The sequence below is a fragment of the Ostrea edulis genome, chromosome 9 (genome assembly GCF_947568905.1).
Source record: "Ostrea edulis chromosome 9, xbOstEdul1.1, whole genome shotgun sequence".
NCBI lineage: Eukaryota > Metazoa > Mollusca > Bivalvia > Ostreida > Ostreidae > Ostrea > Ostrea edulis.
The window spans coordinates 19,752,218-19,770,178 of record NC_079172.1 but is presented as its reverse complement, the minus strand read 5'-3'; the positions used below and the strand labels follow the sequence as shown (position 1 = coordinate 19,770,178).

Genomic DNA, 17,961 nt, shown 5'->3' with positions numbered 1-17,961 from the left:
TTCGTCACTTTCTCATTTTCAAAATCCCCTGTGTTGTAGGTGTGTTTATTGACGTCAAATAAATGTACATAATACTTTTAGAAAGTTCGTGGGCGTATTAAACGTTAAATTTTCACAAAAAGCACATTAAAATTTTCACAAAGAGCGATAAATTTTCATCAATGATAAGTATGAAAACTACACTTCAATTGTTAATGTCCAAAATATGCAAATTACAATAGGACACCTCCGAATCACAACTTTGTCTAAATCTGTGCTTTGTGATGTCACAAACTTTCAATATGAAACGAACGAGTAATTTATATTGCAGGTTCTGAAATCAATTTCTAAAACAAATTATTACTTTTCGTGACATCAACACTTTGAAACCAATAAAAGGTACGAAATATCGTCAGCCAATATCAGGGGAACTAGTCTTTCTACATGTCGATATGAAACACAATGGCGTTCTGCATTTATACCTTTGGCTATCCAGTTTATTTCTTTTTAAAAAGAAACTTAACATAAAAAGGTACGTATTGATATCCACATTTTATAATTCATATTTCCCTGTCATTAATTTCTTTCGCAGTGAATAAAAATGATTTTAAACTTTACACCAGCCCGTTTTCAACTAGAATACAAGCCTTACAGTGTCAACGTCACAAAAATAGTCCCCGGTATCTGAATGAAGTGTTCTACATTTTGTATCTCTATTAAACAGGGCCTGACCAGTTCTACCAGCTCTCAGCAAGTATTACAATAATATACTTTCCATATTCTATATAGAATTATTTTTTTAGAAATATTCTAATAATTGTCATGTCTTCACGTCAAAAAGCAGTGATATTTGCAAATTTCAAAATGATATATTTCTTTGTATGTAGTGCAAATAGTACATATCTTATGGAAAAACCACTGACCTATATGAACGCACATTTGTTTGGGGACATGACTACATTTTGATAAGGTTGTTCTCAATACCATCGGAGTTCAACTTTTATATCGATTACTAGTACCTCAGTTATAAGTTACATAGAACCACGATAACACCTGGACTGCATTAATTAAATTTTATTAATTAACAAGGTTACATTGGGAGAATATAAATCCTTTTTTATTTTTCTTTATTAACTTAAAGTGATGCATATTGGGGTTGATTTTCATTTTTTTAAATTTTAATTTTTAAAGGTCTAATTTTGAACTCAACTCTTGAGATTTTTCTAACATTTTGATTGCTCAAATATGTGTAAACTCAAACTTAAGAACTTACGAAGTTAGGCAAATGGGTGTATAAACAAATTGTTCAAATGTTTGAGACAAGTGGCGGATAAACAAGGGAATGGCAGAAGACAAAGCATCGATTTTGTTCTCTTTTGAAAGCGTTGTCTAGCGACAGAAGGAGTAATTTTCCAAATTAGCTTTAGTTTTAAATATCAGCCTAAAATACGTAAATAGGAATTCCTGTTTATCTCGAGAAGAATTGAAATGAATACATTACTACGTAGATATCATAGGATTTTTAAGCACAAACTTTTCCTCTGGGCGAATGAACATAACTGAAGGTTTTGGGAAGTGTATGTTATATTCTTGTTCTCATTTAAAGCATCAAATTCTGAATGAATTAGCCCCCCCCCCTCCACCCCCACCCCTCCGGCTTAAACGAGTGTCATATAGTCATTCAATATGAAATCAGACATATTGCTCTGCTAAGACTCACGTACTCAGGTTTTGAACTTTTCCTCCGAATTTCACAGAAATATTATACACTTTCATCTTGAGCGTAGTTTGTAAAAAACAAATAACTTTTCGTAATTTTTTGTGTCAAAGTAGCCATCATCTCTTAGATGTCCAAAATCTGTCAAATTGTTAAATGAGAATAAAGGCAGTTGATTGCAAATTTTCTTAAACAACCTTTATGCATGAAAGGTGAAGATAACGAACAATAATCAATCCAATAACTTCTATAAGGAATACAAAATAGAGAGTTGGGCAAACACGGACCCCTGGATAAGCATGCATCACGTTGATATTTTTCATGAGTTTTACATGAAATCACCTAGTACCTTGCATTTCAAATGTAACTGGGCATTTGATTTGACCTTAAGTAGCTTTTTTGATTGACAGGTGCAAGAAAGAATATGTTGACGTCTTTGTTGTTTCTTTCATTGGCAGCATGGGTTGATGGTAAGATATATGTATATCATTTAATTTCGTTTTTAACACGACACTATCCCAGTGACGAAGCGCTGAAGCTTGTCAAGTGTCTTTTGCTTTCTAAACATTCTTAATAATATTATCATTGTTTTAATTCACAACGCTTTCATTTCTAAACTTACTGACATACTAGTAATATAAGGCCTTTTCTGAAGTATGTTCATCTATCAAAACAAAACATAGCATTGTATGATCGTGTCATTTATTAATCAGACACGGTGTATATTTACATATATCAATCTAGACTTCTATGAGAAAGAATTTCAATTTTAAAATGTTATATTGCAATTAAATGTTTATTCCAAATGTTGTTACATAATGATTACTATGTTTATGCCACAAAAGCATGGCGTACACAAAAGGGGCCACCCGTACCTCATAGGGAACAAACAATATGAACAAGTGAAGATAACGAACAAGGATCAACTTCATAAGTCCTATAAGCAATACTAAATAGATAGCTGGGCAAATACAGACTCCTGGACAGACCAGAGGTGGGATTAGGTTCTAAGAGGAGTATGCAACCCTGTTAACCGTTCACATCCGTCATGAACTCTATATCTTGATCGAATAATACGTAGTCAAAATCAGTGTGTAAAGATCGGCCTAACAATCGGTATGAAATATAGTTTGTATTTGCAAATTAGATAATAACAACTACAACATTTCCGAATTGCTTACTCTTGAAATCCTTATAACACCAACTTTTTTGTCAGTGTCCATCGTCGAAATAAATTGGTCACACGCAGAAAATGCTCTCGTGTATCGAATACCATGTGCAGATGATAATGGAATATTGCTACATAAATTTGGGAAGCTGACGATGGAGAAGCTGAAGTCATTTTGTTTCTCTTAAAGTAGAGTTGTTAATTTGTTGATGGCATCTATGTTCAGTGAAATGTCCAAATATGAGGCAGATATGGAAGACTCTGTGGTGTCTTTTATTTCGAGTTCATTGGGATGTATACATTGTAGAATCCACATATAAATGAAAATGAATATTGTTAATAGAGAAAACGTCGCAGATATATCTAAATGTCGAGTTGAATAAATTCTGTCACATAAGAATACAAAAAGATAAGCTAATAAATGAGCACAATTTGTGCCCATGAGAATTCCAACCGATCACCAGATACTAAGCAAATATTGTCAATGAGGAACTCCAGTATCGTTTTAATATCAACTTCAGAGTACTTGCACATAGGATCAGAATATAAAGTGGTCAAAAAAGATGAATTCAACATAACATTTCAAATTGTTGAATTTAACATATCAGACATAAGAACTGGGAGGAGGAAGGGAAATGATGGCAAAATGGGAAACAACCTCGTCGTTTAGTAGATTGCAAATTGGGAATTTGATCCCGATCTAATACCGAATTCGAGTAATTAATAAACATGAAGATTATAATAATTTCCAATAATAGTATGCAATATTAGCATAACAAGTACAATGAAAATAAGTCACATATAAAATATTTGATGAGACATACAGCTATATTCATAACATTTGAATTTATGACATAAACAAAGAGAAAAGACAATCTTCATGCTAACATTCACACCAGTTGTGTGAAATAATAGTACAAGCAATATATAGCTGCAACAGCAAGAAATAAAATCATTCAAAATGACATTTCCATTTTGACCACCTACTGATAAAGAATTTAGCATCAAAAAGTTGTTTTCATAACGTTCTTGGACGAGTCCAGGTCAGTATTAAGAAATGGGAAAAAGATCTTAATTCTGATCAGGGGTTTGTTTTCCGAATTTTCTCAGGTATTACTGGGTTGAATGATTACAGTAACGGACTTGTCACGTCATTATCTAGCAGTAGATTAAAGTTACGAAACTACCTTTAAAGCAATAACATCTTCTAAAAAGTCAACTAAAATATGTACCCCGAAGAAAAAAAGCCTGTTTCCAACGAAAATGACCGACGTGTACAAAATATGATTCAAACGATGCTATATTATTAGAAACAACAGAAAACGTTCACAAACAGCAACTTGTACTGGTCAGGGAAAAGCCTGTATCTTGTAGTTAGTAATTAATGTGATTACGATATCATTGCATTTGAACATTCTAAATGCTGGTGCACTCTTCTGTGCCTCATGTATACATAACATCTAAAAGATACCCCCAAACAATGATTTAGCTCGGCTTTACATCCACGGGGACCACTTCTACTACAATGGTCAACGGGTGTTCTTCAGTGGAATGAATCAGGCCTGGGTGTCGTATGGTTACGACTGGGGAAATGATCAGTACCAGCATAGGCGAAACAAGTTCCAGTCTGTCATCAACGCCGTAAAGAACAATGGCGGAAACTCCATCCGTAAGTAAAAAATCCGCGCTCGCTCACATCAAAGACGGTGATTTCAAACATCCGCGCTCGCTCACAGCAAAGACTGATTTCAAACATCCGCGCTCGCTCACAGCAAAGACAGTGATTTGAAACATCCACGCTCGCTCACAGCAAAGACAGTGATTTGAAACATCCGCGGTCGCTCACAGCAAAGACATTGATTTCAAAAATCCGCGCTCGATCACGGCAAAGACAGTGATTTCAAAAAGCCGCGCTCGCTCACAGCAAAGATGGTGATTTCAAAAGACTTCCATAGACGGAGCGACAAAATATAGGACAAAGTAATTCTATTAACAATATCAATAATTTCATAACATCTTCATTGTAGCATGTGTCTTATGTACCTTTATTACAAATATTATATTATTCATGTTTGACAATGTTCTATAGAGTTTTCTTTAATATCGTATGATTATTATGATTTTGATTATCATACTATGCATAAACTTTATTCATGACAAAATTGTTTTGGTTTATACGATGCTTCGTAATTATATTGTATTTTTAATTTATAATAATTTTATTCACAAAAAGTGAAAGAGATTGGGCAGCAGGCATATCCTATTTTAGCCCTGTATTTTTACCTGTAGGTGTATGGGTTCATGTTGAAGGACAAACCTCTCCGCAATTTGATCACACAGGTCACGTGATTGGAACAGACGCAAGCCATTCTTTGATAAACGAACTTAATGAATACCTTCAGTATGCTAGAAACCACCAAATTTTCATATTCCTTTGCTTATGGAATGGCGCGGATAGAGGCAACACAAACGCGCGTCTGGAGGGACTGATAAAGGACACTAACAAGCTCCACAGTTATATCAACCACGCTCTTGTACCAATGGTGAAGGCGCTGAAAGACCAACCTGCTCTGGCCGGGTGGGATATCATTAATGAGATGGAAGGTGTCATTAATCCTAACTTACACAGCAGGGAGCCATGCTTTGACACCACTTTCTTAAGGTCGTCTGGGGCGGGGTGGAAAGGACATATTTACTCAGCACAAGAACTTTTAAGGTTTGTTTGGTGGGGGTTTTCTTTAGTACTAAAGCCATTTAGTGATTCAGTAACTGAGATAATTTGTGTAATTCAATGTACAGAAGCCGCAACTAAAGAAATGAAACAGTTAAATGACAAGTTTAAGTACAAACTAAATGCATTCTGAACCGGAGAAAACTAATTTGCATATATTTCTTTAGATGTGTTTTCATTAAAAAAAAACCCAGAGTGATTGAATACTACATGTATACGTGTAATATCCTTTTCATGTATTATGATAGAAAGCAAAGCAGAGGGTTCTCTGGAATTTAAATGTTTAAAGAAATACTTCGATTAAATTTGATCATTTGTTCAATTTGTCTGCTCGTGAAGATAACTTCGCACGAATCGTCGTATTTGTTAATACTTATATCTTCGTGGTCTTTGGTGATCAGGTCTTCCAACAGTCTGTTGGAATTCCCATGGGCACAAATTGTGCTCCTTTGTTAGCTGACCTGTTTGTATATTCATATGAAGCAGAATTTATTCAAAAACTTCTACGTGAGAAGAAAAAATCTCTCGCTGTGACCTTCAATTCGACTTTTAGATATATCGATGACGTTTTGTCTATTAACAATGATAGCTTTCATTCATATGTCGATTTGATATATCCCTGTGAGCTCGAAATAAAGGACACCACAGAGTCGTCCACTTCTGCTTCATACTTAGATATTTTATTGAAAGTAGACATTAACGGCAAACTAACAACTCAACTGTATGACAAACGGGATGATTTCAGCTTCTCCATCGTCAACTTCCCACATTTATGTAGCAATATTCCATTATCACCTGCATATGGTGTTTATATATCTCAACTGATTCGGTATGCAAGAGCTTGTTCTGGGTATAGTCAGTTTTTAAATCGAGGTAAGCTACTGACAAACAAGTTGATGGTACAGGGATTTCAACAGTCTCGATTGAAGTCAGCATTTCGCAAATTCTATGGTCGTTATAACGATCTAGTTCGTCAATACAACCTCTCATTGGGTCAAATGCTGTCTGACGTGTTTCATACCGATTGTTAAGCCGTTCTTGGCACATTGATTTTGACTACGGATAACTCCGTTTACCTGATCAGGATATGGGGCTCACGGCGGGTGTGACCGGTCAACAGGGGATGCTTACTCCTCCTAGGCACCTGATCCCACCTCTGGTGTGTCCAGGGGTCCGTGTTTGCCCAACTATCTATTTTGTATTGCTTGTAGGAGTTATGAGATTGATCACTGTTCGTTATCTTCACCTTGCATTCACATGCACCGCTTGCTAACCCCTATCATCATAAGCATACAAGGCAGGCAAACTGGAATAAATATACGTAAGTACAAGGATATGAGGTATCTCCATCGTCAACTTCCCATATTTATGTAGCAATATTCCATTATTATTTGCATATGGTGTTTATATCTCTCAATTGATTCGATACGCATGAGCTTGCTCTGCGTATGATCAGGTTTTTTTTATATCGAGACAGGCTACTGACAAACAAGTTGATGGTGGAGGGGTTTCAACAGTCTCGTTTAAAGTCAGCATTTCGCAAATTCTATGGTCGTTATAACAATCTAGTTTGCCAATACAACCTATCGTTGGGTCAAATGCTGTCTGACGTGTTTCATACCGATTGTTCGACCGTTCTTGGCACACTGATTTTGACTACGGATAACTCCGTCTACCTGATCAAGATATAGGACTCACGGTGGGTATGACCGGTCGACAGGCGATGCTTACTCCTAGGCACCTGATCCCACCTCTGGTATATTCAGGGGTCTGTGTTTGCCGAACTCTATTTTATATTGCTTATAGGAGTTATGAGGTTGATCACTGTTCAAATTTCGTCAATGTTCAGAACACCGTTTGTTTTTTGTTTTTCAAGGATAATATCTTCTCTGAATCTTGTATACCAAGGCGTCGTTATTAAGTCATTTTCCGTCCAAAAGTTGGAGATCAGATTGCGTATTTTGTATACTATACACATCCGTCAAGGAAGCCTAGTGGTTAGAGCGCTCGCTTAGCAATCCTTTCTTTATCCCGGGAGGCGGGAGCTATGTCAAACCTAGGAATTTTGACATAATGACTGATCCTTCGCTAATTATATAAGTGCACGGTATTAGAAGTTAATTCACGGGTCATTAGGATATGACCCTACGTAACCCTCACTGATTCGGTCTTGTGCACCATACATGGGACAAACTTTGTGGCAAGTCATGTAAAACGAAAACTCAATGACGTCTCTACATAAGTGAAAAATTCTTGAATGGGACGTAAATTAACAAAATTAAACTTTAACGCGGAGTTTAACATCAGCACAAATCCCATCTACCTCCTACACGCCCTTACACATGATAATATACACATAGAATGTTTCTCCTCCATAGATTTATAAACTGGCAAGTTGCCGCCATTCGTCAAACAGATCCCCAGGCCTTGGTGACGGCTGGATCCTGGAACCCAAAGAGTAACACTGGCCTAAATGGAATGAAGAACCTCTACAGCGATCACTGCCTCATCACAGCAGGGCACAATAATGCGGTAAGTGTAAGAAGTGGAGACGAAGACAGATAATTGGTAGGGCTAACATACAGCAAGAAGATTGTTAGATATACACAACTCACAAACTACAGTTAAATGTTCAGAGTTTGTAGATTGGATTGTCAACATTACACTCCTAACAAATTGTGTGGGTTTTGTTTACGTCCCGTCGGGAATTTTTCACTCATTTGACAGCTGGTGACGCTGTAGATGAAGTACCATAAAGGACTAAAGTCAAAAATTATGAAAAATGGCCCTGACTCCAAATTTTATAATTTTGTGAGGGTAAAAAGGCTATGACACCTACTTCCTAAAACAATTTACTTTTTGTCATTTTGTCCACACACTTTCTTTTTACGGACTTCAAAGTGCAGCAATGAAATAAAGGCAATGACGTTTTTAAAACGTCATTTTGACGTTGTATTGCTAAGATAGTTAACTGTTAAGATTCACTAAAACGGCGTATCAGAAAAAAACTGTAGTATCCTTTTTTGTAAATTCTTCATTGAATATCCTCTTTCTATATACATGTACAATACAAAACAAGAAGTACTGTGAGCAAAGCTCACTAAGAATACCCCCCCCCCCCCGCTTACCCCAATCTCCCAAAGGGTGTTGGTAATAGGTATAAACTTCTTATTTTCGCAAACTTCAGAATAAACTTCAGTATTAAGATCCAAAAGGTATCTAGGAACACAGCATCTCCATGCGATGAAAAAAGCCGTTAAAGAATTTAAATGGAAACCATATTGCTACTTAGATGTCCAGTGCGCGTGACCTTTGACCTTAAAATCGACAGGGAACATCTTCATCCCATGGGTAGTCCATATGTATGATATGGGGACTGTAGGTGAAAAGGATAACGCTTTAGAGCCCGGAAACCATATTGCTACTTCGATGTCCAGTACGCTTGACCTTTGACCTTTTGACCTCAAAATCGATAGGGAACTTCTTCATCCCGCGGGTAGTCCATATATATGATATGGTGACGGTAGGTGGAAAGGATAATGCTTTAGAGCCCGGAAACCATTGCGTCTACAGACGGACGGACAACCCGATTCCACTATACCCCCACAACTTGTTGCGGGGGGTATAATTATTACAATAAAATGGAACATCGTAGAAAAATTTCTAAAGCATTGCGAAACTCACAAGTCTTATGCCTATTGATAGCGTTTTTAAAAAATTGAAATATCTCTCCGAGAAATGAATTCACAACTTAGATAATTAAACATTGAATATTGACATAATAAAATGCCGAGCAAAGGCGCAATTGCTACCTCTTTTAACGTCTTAGGTTTGACGCGGCCATGGCACGCGCGGGATCGAACTAACAACCTACCGTTTGCAAAGCGAACGCTCTACCACTAAGCTACCACGACCGGTCACATCGCATTGACTACAACTGTGGTTGTAATAACAAAGTTGTACTTATACCATGAACTTGACAAAATTCAAAAAGAATTCTTGATTTCGCCAAATTCCATTGTGAAACGGGATCTTGTTGTTTGTTTGTTTTTTTTTTTTTTTTTTTTGTTTTTTTTACCGGTAAATCAAATGCAGAACACTTTCACGTGGTGATCCAACGAGTGAATAAACTGTGACCTCTATGTCACAAAACAAGGCAAGCGTTAGATGCAGACCTATTAAATGTACTGGAAACTCCAGAAACGGGAAACGGTCACATGATGCTCAATTAACACGCTTTATATCGACATTAGGCATCATCCTTCGTATTTCTTATAACAGATCGTATCATAGTGGGGGTAATTCTAATAAAATCATGTTTTACATTACGCATGCACGTGAGATTACAGAATGCAAAACATTTTACAATATTATTACACATACACGTAAAATTACAATAGAATTCTAACATATGACATATTCAAACTATTGGAATAACTATGGATTTGAAAAGACATTAGAATGAGAACATATCGGTAGTGGAATGGTTGTGTGGACTTTATTTGAAATCTCCGATTGCCTGATTGCTGCTTATCATAGTCTTAAGTTATGCAAACTGGTTGCCATTCCATGAAAGAATAAAAATCTAAACTATATTCAGATAAGTCTTATTTGCAACACGTCTTACTCAAACTTATTCTCTTTAGAGAAGTCGAGAAGCATAGCGTTCATCGACTTCTCTTCGCAAGCATTCATGTTTTGATTCTGGAAAACGTGTAAATGCCGGAGTCGGTGACGGTTTATGCTTCGACCGACGTTTCGACTCAGATGTGCCTGGATTTACGCAATAGACAAGTTGTTTTCAAACATTTAGCAGTAATGCACAAAACTGTCACAAGGAAATCAACACTTACTTGCTTTTAACCCATTTTCAACATGCCCCTGTCCCGGGTTTAAATCACAACTCTGTTTACGTCAGTCTGCTTTCTCTTAACTGGTCCCCTATTCTGACAGCTCCCAAGACCAGTTAACGAAAACCCAGGACAGGGGACATGTTGAAAATGGATTAAAAGCAAGTAAGTGTTGATTTCTTTGTGACAGTTTTGTGCGTTACTGTTAAATATTTGAAAACAACTTGTCTACTGCGTAAATCCAGGCACATCTGAGTCGAAACGTCGTTCGAAGCATAAACCGTCACCGACTCCGGCATTTACACGTTTTCCAGAATCAAAATATGAATGCTTGCGAAGAGAAGTCAATGAAGGCTATGCCTCTCGACTTCTCTAAAGAGAATAACTCAGACTATTTGGTGCCTATCACCTAGACTTTGTCCGAAACTATCAGCGGAATAGACCGGACTTTGCCGGACAAGGAACGCGTTGGCTGAAAAAGAAACGTAAATGACTGGAAACGAACGGATTGACAATTTGGTTATCCGTTGGACGTCCGTTAGCATTATCCGGTGAGGTATGGGTGCTGCTTCTATGACCATATTAGACCCTAATCATATAGACGGTTCTTTGTTTCTAATTTGGATTCAAATAGGATCCCGTGGGGATCTGGGTTAGAATAGGTCCTCAGTACTGTACCCCCTTGCTTGTTGCAAGAGGCGACTAAATAGGGCGGTCCTTCGGATGAGACCGAAAAAACCGAGGTCCCATGTAACAGGTGTGGCACGAGCAAGATCCTTCCCTGCTCAATGGCCATAAGCGTCGAGCATAGGCCTAAATTTGCAGCCCTCCACCGGCATTCAATCAATTCAAATAGGATTTGTCAAATTATGTAGTTTCAAAAATACAAAATTAAATAATATCCGGGTACTTGCTGACATTGCATAACACATTCTATTTACATGAGGTGTCTATATTCTCCATTGATAGTATAAATTAGGTGTATGAATTATTACTTACACTAAGCTATGTTCCAAAATCGATCATTAATACTTTAATTCTATTTTTTCAAACAGGGGACGTTGAACTTTTATTCTACACATACGTACGACGACAAGAATAGCCACCAATATGACTCATTGTCACCGTTCAAAGTAGGTTCAATCATAGATCTTAACTGGTGATTCTGTATTTACTATGCGTGCATTTATTTTACCTTTTCTGATATCGGGGATGGTTTACTAAAGATTCATTAACTTAGCGCTCTTACATCTCCCCCCAAGGCGCTAGATATTAATCCCGCTATGTATAGTAAATACTTACACTGCATATTCAAATATCTTATAAATACAAAGTAAAAGTAGACCAAACAAAATCGTAGAATTAATATGAATTCTTTCTAACGATATGCTTTATGTAGGAAATATTTCGTACACATATCCAACGTGGCAAATTGAATCTGTCATGTACTCTTGTTACAAAACCAGCATCCAACTTGTGAGGAAAAACGCCCAAATATATTTTGCTTAGATAAATTACACCAGGCAAATATCCATTTCGATTTTTTAATATGAATACCTCACCTATCTGGCAAGATAGACCTAAAGGTATTATGATTGACCGCACTAGGTAATTGATGTATATAACAAGTGTACCACCCCCAGGTTTTAACAGACTCTTCTGAAAATGTCTCACTTTATCTGTGTATACTCACATATTTTTCAGCACGACAAAAACCAGTACGGTCTGAAGAAACCTCTGATAATCGCAGAATTCAACCAAGTACGAGGAGGTCATAACACTATTGGAGAGCTGTTCACTTACGCGTATTACCATGGTTACGCTGGCGCATGGTCGTGGCACGCAAACGCAGACGGAAGTGACACAGATTCCCTTGCAACACAGGAAGCTGGTTTGAGATCACTTAGAGGGAAAAACGACCAGACCAATGGGGGAATAATACATTTAACAATTTGAATTGATAGTAGTATACTATCATATCTACCTTGGAGAAAAGGAGAATTAAAATCATAATACTCAAACAAATAGATTTAGAAGCTTGTTTATTATTATTTTCAGTTTCAAATGTCAAGCAGTTTTGTAAACTGGCGTACCTCCTTTGTACATTAATGTAATAAGATGAGTCTGTAAGCTTGTTATTTTGTACTATGTCGTACTTTGCCACTGGATGACGTATATCATTATTACAGCGAGTACCAGAGGGTGCAGAAAAGAAGAGCGAGAAACGGAAGACAGTGTGCCACACTGGAAGTAAACTCTGAAATTATAAATGGAAACAAATCCGTTCAAAATACATCAATATACATAATGTAGCTTTATTTCGTCAACGAAAATCATGCTCTTTCTTATAGATGAAAGGTGAAGATAACGAAAAGTGATCAATCTCATAACTCCTTTAAGCAATACAAAATAGATAGTTGGGCATATACGTTTTTGATGTAAACGTGTTCATTAAACATTTACCTTTAGCAGCACCGTTTAGACAGTTGGTTGAATTAGTTATACAGCTTGCCCAGGTGGCTGATTCGTCACTTCCGTCGTCACAGTCAGATTGACAATCACATTTCATTGACATGTCGATGCACGTGATGCCTCCTGTCTCACATGTAAACCACCCAGTAGGACATGTCTGTAATCATGTGTTTGTTCATTTATTAATGTACGTCTCATCATCAAAACGAATGAACAAACATAAACAACTGCCGATATTACTATATATCTGTGGCACAAGTTACACTGCATTTATGTTGGACAAAAGTCCTTCTGAGTTCGATTTCAGATTTACACTGAAAATGATTATGTCGCCGTTGTTGCATTGAAAGTGTCACTTTAGGGTTTTATCTACCGCCCCATGTCCATCCGTCTATCACTTGTAAGAGATAGAACTTTAATAATTGACAGGTCTATTCCTCGTCTACGTCTATCACTTGTAAGAGATAGAACTTTAATAATTGACAGGTTCCCTTGTAAGAGATAGAACTTTGATAATTGACAGGTCTATTCCTCGTCTACGTCTATCACTTGTAAGAGATAGAACTTTGACAATTGACAGGTTCCCTTGTAAGAGATAGAACTTTGATAATTGACATGTCTATTCCTCGTCTGCGAAGTATCTTACATAAATGGTGACATTATTTTCATCCATCTTTTGTAGACCTGTTTGTTGATTGATTGAATATTATTAAACATCCCTCTGAGAATATTTCACTCATATGGAGACGTCACCATTGCCGGTGAAGGGCTGCAAAATTTAGGCCTATGCTCGGCGCTTATAGCCATTGAGCAGGGAGGGATCTTTATCATGCCGTACCTGCCGTGACATGTGGCTCGATAAAGATCCCTCCCTGCTCAATGGCCATAAGCGCCGAGCATAGGCCTAAATTTTGCAGCTCCACCGGTCCAATACGTTTGAATTTTCTCCATAGAAATTAATATATTCGTAAGGAGTAAGGATAGGGTCTTGGTATTACATTAACTGGATCCTACAAAGAATCTCTGTTGTTAGATAATCAGAACATCTATATATTGTAGAAAGACGTCCTAACCTGTACGTAGGTTCCTGCAGGCACGGTGGGACAGGCTGTAGGATTACAGGTTTGGAACTCCGTTGGGTCTCCCGTACATATTTTGCCACCGTTACTTGGGACGGGGTTGTTGCAGTCCCGGTTTCTGGCCCTTGCACCTGATCCACATGTTTTCGTACAGGGACTCCAAACACTCCAGGAATTCCAATTGCCGTCCTCTAGATAGAGATTTCACTCAATCAGAACAATTGATGTATTCAGAGAATCAGAACAATTAATGTTTTCAAAGAACGAAGTGTTAGTCATTGAAAACGGTATAACCTTGTAAACACTATATACCAAGTTTGACCCACCCTGGGGTCAGAACCCCTACCCCGGGGATCCTGCAATTTACAATTTTGGTAGAGGCCTTCCTGCTCTACATCACTATGCATTTAGTTTTTCTTACACATGTATGGTTCTACAGTAGAATATTTTTGAAAATTGGTCAATTTGGGGCAGTTTTTGCCCCACCCTAGGGCCCCAGGGATGCAGGAGTCCTGAAATTTACAATTTATATCACCCTTGTACCAAAGATACTTCATACCAAATTTGTAAAGAATTGGAATAGTAGTTATCAAGAAGAAGTTAAAAATGTTCATTTGATAACGGACGACGACGGACGACAACCAATTGCAATAGGTCACCTGAGTAGGTGACCTAAAACCCACATCTATGGATGTCAATGACTGTTCTAAGACAATACTCACTTGCACAACTTCCAGTACATGCTTGCGTTTCCCTGGCGTCTCCGGAACATGTTTTTCCTCCATATCTGGGTTCTGGATTTGTGCAGGTTCGAGTTCTTTCTGACTGTCCTGCTCCACAGATGTATAAACAACTACTGAAAGACGTCCAAGCCGTCCACACGCCATCAACTGAAGTGAGGAATAAATGTGTCTAAGTAAAACTCCACGACAACGCTCCTCAACATTCAATACAACTACCATAACTTATATCTTATGTGACCTAATTTGCAGATTAAATAGACTATCCAGGCTAAAATTGGGCAGCATTCTTATCTTTAAAAAACAACTGCAGTTCCAATAGAAGATTTGGGTTTGAAACATTACTCACTTGGACAATTTTGAGTGTTACAGTCTTGAGACATCGTTTTGTTACCGGAACAGGAAGAGCCTCCATTAGCTGGTGACGGATCCGTACAAGTCCGTGTTCGACTTTTTGTGCCACTTCCACATGTGACCGTACAGGAAGTCCAGGACCCCCACATGGCCCAGTTTCCATTCACTAATATAAAGCATTCAGGGGATAGCTACATATATATAACTCAAAATTCCGACAACGCACAAATGCGCATGTACGAGAGTTGTCCGTAGATATTCATTGATTAATCATTTCTAATTCTTAAAAAGGGGGAACAAAAATATTATATTGAATATAAAAATTTTAAAAATAGAAAAAAGTAATGACTGAAAATATATAAAGCGCTTAATGATGATTTAATATCTCCTGATTTCAAAATCAGCAGCGATGACAAAACATTTATGACTTATTTCAGCTTTAGCTTTTGAATTTAATCAAAATCTCACCGAACCTTAATAAACTAGATTTGTTGTTGCGACATGAACGCTCCTGCCAAAGAACCATAACTCTGCCAAAAATCATCCGACCGAACCTAAATAAGTACTTGAACTGCTCATTCTCGTGAAATACATACATGTATCTATTAACTCAGATTTCTAATATGTTGTACGGTGTGACCGTTGAGACGAGCGAAGCTCATAACATCTTGCAACACAACTTTTATCCGCCTCTTCATTTAACGTGGGAAATATAACGCTCTTGATGTAAACAGTCACAAATTGTGACGTCATATTAGCTGCAATTTTTTTTCTTCTTCTTCTCTCGAACCAAGCAAAAACAAAATGTTTGAAACTATGAGGAAGCTTGTCTGGAATTTAAAAACGTTTATGGTACTTTCAAAACTAATTATTTTAATTACGGGTTTGTCAATGAAGTATACCGCAGTGACGGCGACATTTTTCTCGGAAGCATTATGGGTGATACTCATCTTTTTTCAACCGATGAAGAGCAAATCACGTGACTCATATGTGTAATCATTGGAACGAGCTCGTCGCGTCGCTTCGCTCGCTATCAACTCAGATTTCAATATTCACAATGTCTATGTATGCATGACTGAGTGAGCGGAAACTGTATTGCTAGCTACCTTGCAATGTCCACGTGGCTCAACTCTTCCAAACATTATTCGATCAGAACCAAATAGAAATGTTGACGACGTACAATATATATGTACCTATATCCAAAATTTCGATTCAAAATGTGTGGAAGTTTCTTGCAAATAGACAGCGCCCTGCTCAGATTGCAAATTCCGCAATGAAGGCTTTAGGGATAAGCATATTACGAGTTTCCGCAAATAAATTGACTTGCGTCATCATACTCTTTTTCATTTTATCAAGTCTTGTTTTGATGAAACCGAGGTATGATGAAAAGAGTGAATCATTACGGGGAATTATGAATATTGTAACTTACCAACGACAAAGCATAGATTTCAGATTTTAATGGATACATAAAATTATGTGGAAACAACGGCCAATTACCTAGAGGAACATCTAGCATGATTTATAGGACGTATATCTATATAATATTATGATGCGAAGTATACAATATTGCTATATGTTTTCATGTACTAATTTAACGGTGAGAAATTGAAGTTGTCCACGTACGCAACAGACTACCCTTGCACCTGAATACACGCATATCGACTATTGTTAACCCGTACTGCGAGACCTATATTGACTGAACTGGAAAGTTCGCACAATCGACTGAAAATTCTACTTTTACATGCTACAAATGGACGTCAACATATCTTAATTAAGAGACTACATTTCAGAAATTCGAAATTTACAGAATCAAAATGGCCCATCAAAACTACGATAAAAAGATGATACTCACAAACACATCCATTGGCTGGCGAACAAGTGGTGTCAGTTTCTAGATCCGCTCCAGGACAAACCTTCCCCTCATACTGTGCCGGGGGGTTATCGCACATGCGCCTGCGTGTACGAGACCCCCCTCCATTTCCTGTGCACGCGCATGGTCCCCACCTCTCCCATGCTGTCCACACACCGTCAACTAAACAGAAAACCACAAGACATTAAATTCCCCATAAGAAAACACATGACAATACACTAATTGCTTGATTATTCACGATAAGCATACTTGGGTAAGGTTTAGCACAATCTTCCTCTGTCACACCGTCACCATCGTCATCTGAAGTTATTCAAAATATTCTAGATAAAAGCACAAACCTGGAATATGAAACAGTCTTAAAACACAATGGATAACGAAAAAGTGAAGATAACAGCGATTTGATAATTCCTGTAAGGAATACAGAATTAAGAGTCCGGCAAACACCGACCCCTGGGTACATCAGTGGTGGGATCAGATGTCTTGGAGGAGTAAGCATCCCCTGTCGACACGTCACACCCGCCTTGTTTGATTTAAAACGATCATCGGACATTGTCAACAAGAATCATTATGAATGTAACAAATGACAGATATTTCCTCTTGTTATTTCACCATTTTCAACAAATCCCTTGTTTTCATCTCCCTATATTCAGCTGTTGGAAATTGAAACAGACAGCTGGAGTTTTGCAATTATGTTTAAGCATGATATATACGTGATTAAAGGATCCCAAGTATAACGAAAGGACAGTGATAAATTTTGAATGAATTAAATAAAGATAAATATTTATTGTTGTATGATGGTAAAAGTGAAATCGATCAAATAAAAATAGATTCCTGATTTGACTGGCATCCTTCGTTATATGAAATAGATTACCTCTATAATTATTAGCTATGAAATAGATTACCTCTATAATTATTAGCTATGAAGTAGATTACCTCTATAATTATTAGCTATGAAATAGATTACCTCTATAATTATTAGCTATGAAGTAGATTACCTCTAT

General features: G+C 37.3%; 2 protein-coding genes across 4 annotated transcripts in view; one reads left to right on the top strand and one right to left on the bottom strand.

Annotated features, from left to right (window-relative positions):
* Positions 1–640: 640 nt before the first annotated feature.
* On the top strand, positions 641–12,470 carry LOC125659911 (mannan endo-1,4-beta-mannosidase-like). Of its 3 annotated transcripts, none has more exons than XM_056148767.1 (7): positions 641–729; positions 2,107–2,166; positions 4,354–4,533; positions 5,154–5,580; positions 7,974–8,127; positions 11,501–11,578; positions 12,150–12,470. In XM_056148767.1, exons 2-7 carry the CDS (start codon positions 2,121–2,123, stop codon positions 12,399–12,401), a joined length of 1,137 nt encoding a protein of 378 aa, XP_056004742.1. In that variant the 5' UTR covers positions 641–729; positions 2,107–2,120; the 3' UTR covers positions 12,402–12,470. The 3 variants fall into 3 exon arrangements, with proteins under 3 accessions (XP_056004742.1, XP_048747666.1, XP_056004741.1); XM_048891709.2 differs by having other exon boundaries at positions 641–733; XM_056148766.1 differs by having other exon boundaries at positions 662–733; positions 2,091–2,166.
* The window catches only part of LOC125659910 (uncharacterized), an 11,393-nt gene continuing 5,902 nt past the window's right edge, over positions 12,471–17,961 (bottom strand). The window contains exons 4-10 of the mRNA XM_056148754.1: positions 17,210–17,260; positions 16,943–17,122; positions 15,086–15,256; positions 14,719–14,886; positions 13,991–14,187; positions 12,909–13,074; positions 12,471–12,702 (exon numbers count right to left, since the gene is read on the bottom strand). Of these exons, the coding sequence (XP_056004729.1) occupies positions 12,629–12,702; positions 12,909–13,074; positions 13,991–14,187; positions 14,719–14,886; positions 15,086–15,256; positions 16,943–17,122; positions 17,210–17,260 (1,007 nt within the window). The 3' untranslated portion in view covers positions 12,471–12,628. The remainder of the gene's footprint in view (positions 12,703–12,908; positions 13,075–13,990; positions 14,188–14,718; positions 14,887–15,085; positions 15,257–16,942; positions 17,123–17,209; positions 17,261–17,961) is intronic.